Source organism: Panthera uncia, unplaced genomic scaffold, assembly GCF_023721935.1.
Source record: "Panthera uncia isolate 11264 unplaced genomic scaffold, Puncia_PCG_1.0 HiC_scaffold_2288, whole genome shotgun sequence".
In the NCBI taxonomy this organism is placed as follows: domain Eukaryota; kingdom Metazoa; phylum Chordata; class Mammalia; order Carnivora; family Felidae; genus Panthera; species Panthera uncia.
Window position 1 is genome coordinate 2,627 of NW_026059007.1, and position 10,072 is coordinate 12,698.

The 10,072-nt window shown below is 50.2% G+C and overlaps 1 protein-coding gene across 1 annotated transcript; it reads right to left on the reverse strand.

The window, feature by feature from the left end:
- Positions 1-726: 726 nt before the first annotated feature.
- Positions 727-9,786, reverse strand: LOC125917722 (meiosis regulator and mRNA stability factor 1-like). The gene is made up of 5 exons (XM_049623844.1): positions 8,658-9,786; positions 7,406-7,466; positions 7,193-7,318; positions 5,406-5,576; positions 727-3,384 (listed from the first exon to the last, which is right to left on the reverse strand). Exons 2-5 carry the CDS (start codon positions 7,410-7,412, stop codon positions 3,140-3,142), a joined length of 549 nt encoding a protein of 182 aa, XP_049479801.1. The 5' UTR covers positions 7,413-7,466; positions 8,658-9,786; the 3' UTR covers positions 727-3,139.
- Between the last annotated feature and the right edge of the window lie 286 nt (positions 9,787-10,072).

Here is a 10,072-nt window from a genome sequence, read left to right on the forward strand (position 1 = left end):
ACCGCGTGGAAATGCACAAGGAGAGAGGCAGTGCCCATCGCAAATCCCAGTCCGGACCCACGAAACCTCCTTGCCTCGCTCAAAAGGGGTACCGGTGGCCGCCCAAGGTTTTCCGCAAAGGTTTGCTACAGCGGAAGATGTTCGGAAAGGATCGCCAAGGGCTTTTAAGAGCTTTTTAATGTTGGGCTTTAAAAAATAACTGTACTTCATGAAGAAGCAATTTATCCAAACATTCAGGTGTCTTCTGGGTGCTTTCAGATTCCTGCAAGGGCTCACGGTGGTCTCAGGGGACGGGCTTCACAGTGGAATCTGTGTAAGAAGTCTTTTCCAAATGGGCTTATTCGGAAAGCATGCCCAGGGAGTGGCCAAAAAACAAGGTAGCCTGCAAAAATGAATTTCTCTCACAGGGACAGAGATCCGAGGGATTATCTCAGGCTTATAACCAGAGGGGGTTTGCGGCTACTGTCATTCGCCCCACGTGTGATCATGCCTGGAACTCGGCTGGAGACCCTGGACGGTCCAGAACACGAAGCACCAACAGCGTGGCCACCGTCCGGGGCCGTGTGCCAAACGGAAAGGGCTGCTGAGATGTCAGGTTGATGTGCTCTCCCTGACAGACTTTTCAGAAGGGGTGAGAAGTTGGGGGAACCCAACACGGAGAGAGGGCTGGACTGGCCTTTCATCCCACCCCACAAACAAATCCCACATCAACTCAGAAAACTCCAATTAGATGCTTGCTTTGTAAAGTTTATTGACAACTGTTTGGTCCCAACACACAAAACAGCACTTGAACCACAAAGAAAGTGTTGAAACAAAGTAGACAGTTAAGAAAAACATCTCTTCCCCCAAGCCCAATCCAAAACAAACAGTGTAAGATGGGAAAGGGGGGTTTGGTGACGCCTTTTTGTTTTTGTTTTTGTTTTTTTTTTAAAACAGATAAATCTAATCTGGTACATCTTTCCACCCAGAAATAAAGAATTTCATTGTCTTAATTCTCATACATCATTTTGTCACATCATTTAATTAAGCCTCTGGATAAAAAAATAGATCACGATCAGACTGGCCGTTGTGGAGTACATTACCGACACACCGAGCTCTCGCTGTGTTCTCTCACCTTCCAACAGCGACCGTTAGAGTCACACACGCGTCCCAGGCTGACTGGTGACCCCGGCGAGCGGTTCGGTTCGACCAGACTCCCACGACAGCGTACGTCTGCAGGCTCTTCTCCGTCTGTTGCTCAAAGAAGCCGCTCTGAGACTGTCCCTAAGTGACTTGTAATGGTACCTCTTACGTTTTTAAAGTCAATCCCGCATCTGCGAGCAAAACTAAAGTCCAAGAGTGCAAACTCAGCCTTAAGAAGTCTCAGGATAAGGCAACTGAGGTTCTCAACACCAACTTTATTACACTGTTTAAAAGCTTCTTAAAAAAAAATTGCACATCTGTATTTGACTTCCTGCCGTCCTATGTCTGTAGAGGAAATGCCTTCGTTCCCAGAGGGTTCGCAGAGGGGCCATAATGCTTGCAAGGCTTTTCCAGTGCTGTTCCATCTCGACTGGGGCCATGTGTGGAGAACTGAGAATCACTGGCTTCATTTTAGAGATTTTGGGGAACAAAAACCTGACTTGTAAAAATCTCTCTCCAGCCCTTGTTCTGTGGCATTTTATGCAAATGCTGGCTATGCAGAAATCAGAGCCCACTCTCCGGCCTTCTAGAAATTACAAAACATGAACAATTCCCCCAAAGAAACCATCTCCGTAGCAGAAGACCTTAAGCCCACGGGTTCTCTCTGCTCTATGAATGAATCCGCCTTTTTGCCCAACAAATACAACCCATTGTAAATGTCAGGTTTCTCCAGGAGGGGTGAGAGGTCACCGTCACCGGATGCCTCTGCCACCTCGAGGCGAAGGTCATTCCACAGGGCAGTGCTCCCTCAGAGGCTGGCTTTTCCCAAAGGGCAACATCAGACACCACAAAACAACCAAACATGCTTCCAACAACAGCGAGAAGTAACAGTAAAAGCGGACACTCTTAAAAGACACGGAGGCAACACGACGCGCACACACATGCACTCGCGCAGAAAGCTTCCCGGCTACCGAAACCAGGTTTAAAATGACAAATACAAGGTTAAGATGATCAACCTTGGCCTTCACACGTATAGATAGAACTCTGTCTCTTCCGAGTGGAAAGAGTATCGGTATCACTCCTGTTAATGCACCCCCTCGGCTCTGATTTGTAATTTATGCATTTCATGCATATTTTAGGAAATCAGACTCTCTTCCCAACATTGCCTCTCAACACACAACACTGTGTGCTAGAATTCAGATGCTGACTTTCAATTCATGACACCAAGGCCATCTCCTTTTCCTTAACCCAATGCCTATCAAACTGGAATGGAACATAAAAGGGAAGCTTAAAACATCCTCAACTTTCTAGAAAGCTCCTACGTGGAACCCTGAAGCGGAAACATTTAAAAATTTTTGTCATGAAGCCACATTTGTCAACTACAGACATAGTTACAAAAAACAAAAGAAACCAAGGCACGCTTACAAGTCACATGGAAGCTAGGAACCTTCCTAATCCAACGTGAAAACACATTCTCACCACCTCGCCCGCCCTTCTGCTTCCGTGTGTGGACGCACAGGCTGCGGAGCAGGCTTCAATGCAAAGACACACCATGCACTTGATTCAGACTGTCTGGAAACACCAGGAAGCAAAGGCTCAGAGGCTATCTTGTGCTACATGTAAGATTCGACCACGGGTGTGGCTTGAAGGGAAGTAAAACCACTCCCTTCGAGCTGAGTTCTCACTGCTTTCTTCTTAGAGAACATCATTACGTTTCGTGATAAGAAAAACTGGGTAAAATATATTAACAATTCTTTAACAAATGCCAGGAGGTTTTGGGGTGGTTTTTTTGTTGTTTTTTTCCCAAATAATTAGGGGAGGAAAAAAGAAAAACATTTCAGCTCAAGGCTGTGTTCAATGTAAAAGAAACAAAACGTTATGGGATACATCTAAAGATGAAGTAAGTGGCTTCTAGGGGGTTTTCATTCAAACAGAAAAGGCTGTGTTTTTTGAACCCACTTTTGTGTGCAGAATCAGACAGCGTTTCCCCATCCTAATTCTATGTTCAAAACGCGAGTCAAAGCTTGGTTATAGGTGCAAAGGAAAAATTGGCTGCCAATTTTACTCTATTTTTGGGTTGCTTTTTGGCCGGGCTTTCCACGGGGTCCTTGCCGAGCAGGGACTCTGAGGTTTCCGAGGAGGGGCAGGGAGGCACTGGGGCAGCTGCTGAGACGCAGGGTGAGCTGGACTCGGAGGCTGGGTGTTTGTTCTTTACTGGTACTGGAATTTCAATGCTCTCTTCTTGGTTTAAAATCATGATTTCTGTAAACACAGAAAAGCAAACCCCTTCAGTTCCAGGACCTGTCAGACACGTTGGATTTTAGTTTCTAAGATTACCTCAAAAAATGTCTTGTAAAACTTTTTTTAAAGTTTATTTATTTTAAGAGAGAAAGAGAAAGACAGCAGAGGAGGGGCAGAGAGAGAGGGAGAGAGAATGCCAGGCAGGCTCCGTGCTGTCGGCGTGGAGCCCGACACCGGGTTCAAACTCACGAACCGTGAGATCATGACCTGAGCCGAAAATGAGTCGGACGCTTAACCTACTGAGCCACCCTGGGCCCCTCAAAAGATGTTTCAAAAACAACCCACCAAACATCATGCCCAGGTCACAATGTACGTACCAGCTACGTGGTCATTCTGAGTCACTTAAAGTCACGTATTTTATAAACTGCACATCGGCTCTCCCGGGAATGAGCAGGTTTTAAAAACTTCATTTTGGCCAGAACTCAACAGCCAATGGTTCAGAAACATTTTTTCCCCACTATGGATCCTCTGCCTAATCATTCTCTCTGTCAGGGAAAGACCCACCAGCCTCCTGGGACCCGAACACTCTCACACCAGGAGGGACCTCAGTGTCAGGAAGCCCCAGGCCCTTCCACGGACAGAGGACAGCACTCTGCGTGGACCTAAGGTGGGCAGAGACAGGGAGAGAGCTGCAGAGTCGGGATCACTCTCAAGTACCCAGACACTGAAACAAAGCCACTTTTCCGGCAGTGTTTACAGGCTGCTCTTTCTCTGGCTGAGCCCCAAACACCTGGCCCGCTATACACACAGGGCCAGTTTTGCTTGGAAGAGAGCCCCCTGCGTGTGTAAGGGGCTCTCGCACCGAAGGCACAGACAGGAGAGAGTGAGAGTCGGGATGCAGAGCCCCGGCTCCCTGCTCAGGCCGACACTCAGGACAACAGCAGACGCCACTACAGTTACATTTGTGCCCCTCGTCACACGCGCATGGGGGAGCCCACATTTACTAAATGCACCACGGCCACAACCCCACAGAAGCGTTACTATCCACCATACGCCTCTCTAGCTGTGCCTCCTTGAGACGGACGGACGCTCCTGCTTCTGTCACAGGTCACACCTTCTAGGGGCAAGAGCCACGTGTATGTTTCCCCTCCCACTTTCCAGATAAACAGCCTCAGTTCTTTCACCGGGCAACACGAGGCTGTGCCTGGCGTTCCCCGGAAACAGTACACAGAGCGGAGAAGAACTCGTGATAGACAAAGGCGACAAGGGAAGGGCCTCGACAGAGGTGGTGGGCCATCCTCTGCGGAGGCCAGGTGATACAGAAGCAAGACATGAAGGCTGGGGTTCAAATCCCGGCTCAGCCACTTCCCAGTCCAGCAGCCTGGGGCCAGCGTGGTCTCCAGTGGCGGCCCAAGCTGCACCCCTCGTCACCTGCCCTGCAAGGCTGTGGTTCTGGTGAAGCATGAACATGCCTGTGAGCCCAAGCGTGGGGTCAGGCACAAGGGGGACACGCGGGGCCGGCACCAGGTCAGTGCTCCAGGCGGGCAGCTTCCCGTCCCTTCTCAGATCACTGTGCAGAGCCCAGAGCTCATGTCACAGACGCCCCCCCCTCCCCTGCTCACAGCCTCACAAGGCCCAGGGACGCGGGGCAGCCACCCAACTCTAGGCCAGACCGGGCGGCCGCGTGCGGCTGGGGCCAGGTGCGCCCACGAGCCGTTGCCCTTTACACAGGCGGGGAACACACGCCCAGCAAGCCCTCCACACGCCCCCGTGGCCTTGTCCACAGCCCGGCTGCATCAGCCCTCCCGACCCACCGCCTGTCCGGGCCTGCCGCTCCCTGAGCCACCCCGGGCTGTGAGCCTAGTTGTGCAGGAAGACTGACAGGAAAACAGCGTCCTGAATAATCATCATCAGTGCAGGTATTTGTGTGCCTGAAAAACCACAGGTGCTCCCCACCTCCATCTAACGTTTACCACACTGGCATCATTCTTTTCTCTTTTAATCCACAGAGAAAACCGCCGCGACAACACAGTGCATCCTACCAGAAGGCGCCTGAGGGTGCTCCTCAAACTGAATGAGATCAGCAGACTGGAGGATGACAGGATCTGGTCTCAGCTGAGGGGACGGCAGGCATGACGGGACGGGCGCACACAGGAGGTCCACGGGGGAGTCGTTGGTCAGGCGGAGGAGCTCCTGCTCGGTTTGATGGGGCCCTGGACAGAGAAGGCAGGCGTGACTCTACCGTGAGACTGTGCCTGAGGCCTTCTTTCCCGGCCTTCAGGACGAAAAAGGCCAGGAAGTACTCAAAAACTCTCAGTTAAAAAAAAAAAAAAAAAAAAAAAGCCATTAACAGAAAGGCCTTGGTCACTCTTTGGTGAGGGAAATGTCACAAGCCAGTATTTCCCGTTCTTAGGAAGAGCAATCTCCTAAGGGCCGGAGCCAAAAAAAAAAAAAAAAAAAGGAGGGGGGGTTCCACAATCGGCTTCTAACGAGGAGAAACAAGAATCCACAGACGGTGTATAAAGTAGTTAAATGAGCAAGAGCTCCAAACCAGAAGAGCTGAACCCTGGTCTGTCACTCCTCAACTGAGTGAACCTGGGTAAGTAAGCCCTTTAACCTCCCAGAACTTGGGTCCCTCATTTGTAGACTGGAGGCAACGCGTGACAGCTGAGGGCGCAGAGGTCCTTCAGGAGCTCTAGAAAGTCTAACACGCTGCACACGTGAGGCGCTGGACACGCACAGGCCACGGCAACACTTCTAACTAGCGACTGACGCGGTCGTATGAAGACTGAAGGCGCATACACAGCAATGGACCCACCCAAAACCCTTACAATAAAGTTAAAATTGCTACAGAGCTCAAGCCAGCTTCTAGCCAGAGAAGGTTCCACATAAAATCTAAGTGAGCCACTGTTGTTCTTAGTATTATTAATATATCATTATCCAGTGTTTCCCAGGGAGATCCTGTGACAAAGACTACCCTTGATCCAACTTTAGCCCAGGCCCTTTGAACCCTCTTCCCCACAGGCCTTGACCTTGGCCTTCCATGTCTGTCCGGTCCTTGCCAAGTCTGCTCTTAGCAAATATCTTGCGGGGTTTTGTGAGAAATCGCACCCCTGCTCTCTGAACAAGGTCCCCAATCCTCCACCCCAGATGTCCCCCCTCACTCTGCTCCTTCACTAAAACATCCCCACCCACCCCACTTTTATTTTAAGTTTACTTATTTATTTCTGAGAGAGAGAGAGAGAGAGAGAGAGAGAGAGAGAGAGAGAAAGAGAGAAAGAGAGAGAGAGAGAGAGAGAGAGAGAGAGAGAGAGAGAATCCCAAGCAGGCTCTATACTGTCAGCCCAGAGGCCGACACGGGGCTCGAACTCACAATCCCTGTGATCACAACCTGAGTCAAAATCAACAGTCGCACACTTAACTGACTGAGCCACCCAGTCACACTGCCCCCCTCACCCTTGTATTCAGAGCTGAGTTCGATCTCCCTCCTCTAGTGCAGCAGAGTTGACCCTATTGCCATAGTCTTAAAATACCGTTTTAACAAGTGTCCAAGAAATTTTGTCCTCGAACATCTGAACTAGGCTCACATATTGTCACTACAGGGGCGTCCACTTGCTTTAAGAGCCTTAACCGCTAACCATAAAATGCCATCAAAAGCAGGCCAGGTTTTCAGGTACCAGCTAAACGCCGGACTGCTTTGGAAAACGTAAGAAGACTTGACTTTAACAAAGGAAAACAACCCACTGTGGTCCTTTTCCACCCCCACCCCCTACCCACTCCCAGCCACTTGCAGCATCTCACAAGCTTCGTTCCGTTTTTCCACGCTTACCATCGCTGCCTGCTCCAAGTCTGAGTTCCGGGGCTGTGCGAGATTCGGGCGCCGCCGGGATGTGCTCCGTGGCCGAGGGCTGGTCTTCAGGACTGACAGGGGAGAGCCCGACTGAACTCACACGGCCTGGAGGACCAAGAGGGCCCATCAGAGGGAGAAGTCGGTGAGACAACCGGGGTTTCCGGAGCGGGGAGGGGACGGGTGCTTACTTACTTTTCATGTCATTTTTTAACACTACAATTCTCTTATGACCATGTCCTTTGATCCAGACCACCTGCACACAAGACATACTACTGGTTAAGCAATGGAAAAGGAGAGGAAGTAAGTCCTAAATCCAGGCAGAACGTGACCAACTGTGCTGACCCGAAATACCTCACAAGTTAGAAAGTGACGCCAAGGAAAAATTTTCTATGCTTCTTTTAGCTCTTAAAGTGATAGAAGCTGGCAGAAACACGTCCCTTAAAGAAGACGCGTAGTCTAAAAACGGTGAGACTCAGCTTTAAAAATATGCTTTGCGGCTCTTCCAAAGACCATCTCCCAAACACCACTTCTGGTCTATTAAAGGAGACAGTTCTCACAGGAGAGCCCTTACTAATTTTTCTAGTAAACATACCCTAAGAGGATTCATGGAGACGAATCAAAGCAAGTCCCCGGTCCTACTTCTAAAACGAAGTCCTCTCTCCACGTCCTTAGCAGAGCAAGAGCGGAGCAGAGGTCCTTGGCTCCCTGCACCGCCCCACGCGCGCCTGTCACCGAGCCCCCGACCTCAGCCTCACCAGGTCCTCCCTGCCTCCCCCATCCCTCTCGCACAGGTGCGCTTTGGGTGTCACTCCCACCTGGACTCCGGCCACGGCCGGGATCCTCGCCAAGCCCCCTCCTCCCCTCCCACCGGTCGGGGTCGCAGCAGTGACATTGGTGCTTTCCACACACAAACCTGAGACTCCCCCCTGCCCTCCCCTCCAGGCCCTCCCGCTCACCTGAAGGAGGAAGGCCCCCGCAAGTGAGCTCCTGCTTCCCTGATGGGCCCCTGCCTACTTGTAAATGCCCTGAACCTTCCACACTGCTGGTCACTACCCTGCATCCGCTTACGCAGCCCCTTTTGTCACAGGGTTCACTTCTACGCGTCCCCGACACCTCGGCCCTAGAACGAACCCCAAGCCCGGGCATGGGCCCAGCTCGTGGTCCCTCCTCACTGCACCCAAAAATGGCTGCACCGACCGCACTGCCTCATCACCTGCTCAGGTGCTCTGACCTCACTCCATCACCTTATCACCTGGCAGACAGAAACTTAATACAGGCTCGCGGAATGAAGGAGAAACACTGCAGTCATTCATTTTATGCCAATGGTATGTTTTTCAAAATGCCCGCCACGTCATCGACCCGGCAGCATTTCCACCTTCTGTGCAGGAGATGGGCCTGGGGCTGTCCCGGAAGTCGCTCTCCAAGAAGCTCGGCAGACACGCACCTGAGGGATTGCTCCCAAGAGCTCCTCCACACTACTGTAGCCGTAGGTCTTGGGTTGCAGTGTTTCTCCGACATACTTGGTATAGGCCACGGAAAACTCATGGAGAAAAAGCTGCTGGTAGTGGTAAGTATGGAGTAGAGACCGCACGTTCTTGGCAAACAAATACAGGCTTGTGAGCTTCACACACTCCTCTGTCTTGTCATTAGTAAAAACCTGGCTCAAGAGAAAAAGACGGCATTAGAAACTCCCAGAGTATTGGCCTTGCCCCCCAGGGGTCCGGGCCTCCAGCTGAGAATGAAAAGGCACCAAGTCAACTTGAAAAGGGACAACAAGCCAGGGAGGAGGAGGACGGGTTCATCCAAGGATCTCCTCAGAGAGAAAGCAGCGCCTTGAGCAAACCTCGGTTCTATCTGTGCCTCTAAGCCGGCAGACGTCTGAGGGAACTGTGTGTCAGAAAGGAAGCAAACTAGCCAACCTGGGGTCTCAAACAAGGAGGCAGTGAGGAGGGAAGGGAGCTGCATCAGACAGCAGGGACTGAGCCCAGGGAACTCGCACTCCCAAAGTGGCCTTCCAAGGAACACTGTGCTGCAGGATGACGACAGTGGTATTCTTGCGGGGCATTAAGGGAAGAAACCCCAAAGCTTTTCTGTCCTCGAGTAAACAAATTCCTTTACCTGAAACCTTTCCAGAGTCTTAACGTACACTGAAAATCTCTACACTGAAAATCTCTAAGGGAAGGGATATTTCCCAACCCTCACTGGCCACAGAAAGCCTCTTGTATTGGATCATCTATTTACACCTCCTAGAACCAGTGTTCATGTAACAGAGAACCGAGAGACTCTAGAAAATGTTGGATTTGGTACTGGAGAACAAACCAGAACTGCACAGTAGTTAAAGTAGGAAAAATACCTTTTATTTAAGAACTACCACAACAAAGGAAAAGAAAGAACCACAGTATAGAATTGGGCTCGATTCTGAATACAAGAGAGAAAAGTAGGGATTTACAGGCAAGGAGGGAGGGGGTGTTGGTGGATGGAAAATTACTGAGACATCCAAGGTCATTGTCTAGTCTATAAGGCGGCTCCCAGGAGCCTGGCCTAAGTTTGGCCAAGGAGAGACTTTTTGTCAGTATCTTTTAATTATTTAGTTAACAATCACATGGTTATTTGGTAACAACGGTATACCACTCTCTTCCTATGTTGCTGGATTTTACTGGTTAATATCCTATTTAGAACCATTGTTTTTTGGGGGACTCTTAGGTTTTGGTATTAAAGTTTCTTCGGCTTCATAAAATGAAGTGGTGAGTTATGTGCTTTCAACACGGCCTAGAATCGTTTTTAGGAAGTTGGAATTATGCTTTAAAAGTCAGTTAAAAATCCAACTGTGAACCTATCTGGTCCTGGAATAAATTTCAA

Bases quoted from the DNA above. Each gene is read 5' to 3' on its own strand.
- LOC125917722 (XM_049623844.1), bottom strand. The intron at 5,577-7,192 runs GTAAGCGTGGAA...TTCTCTGTCCAG, and splicing joins ACTTGGAGCAGGCAGCGATG to GGCCCCATCAAACCGAGCAG. The intron at 3,385-5,405 runs GTAGGATGCACT...CTGTGTTTACAG, and splicing joins GCACCCTCAGGCGCCTTCTG to AAATCATGATTTTAAACCAA.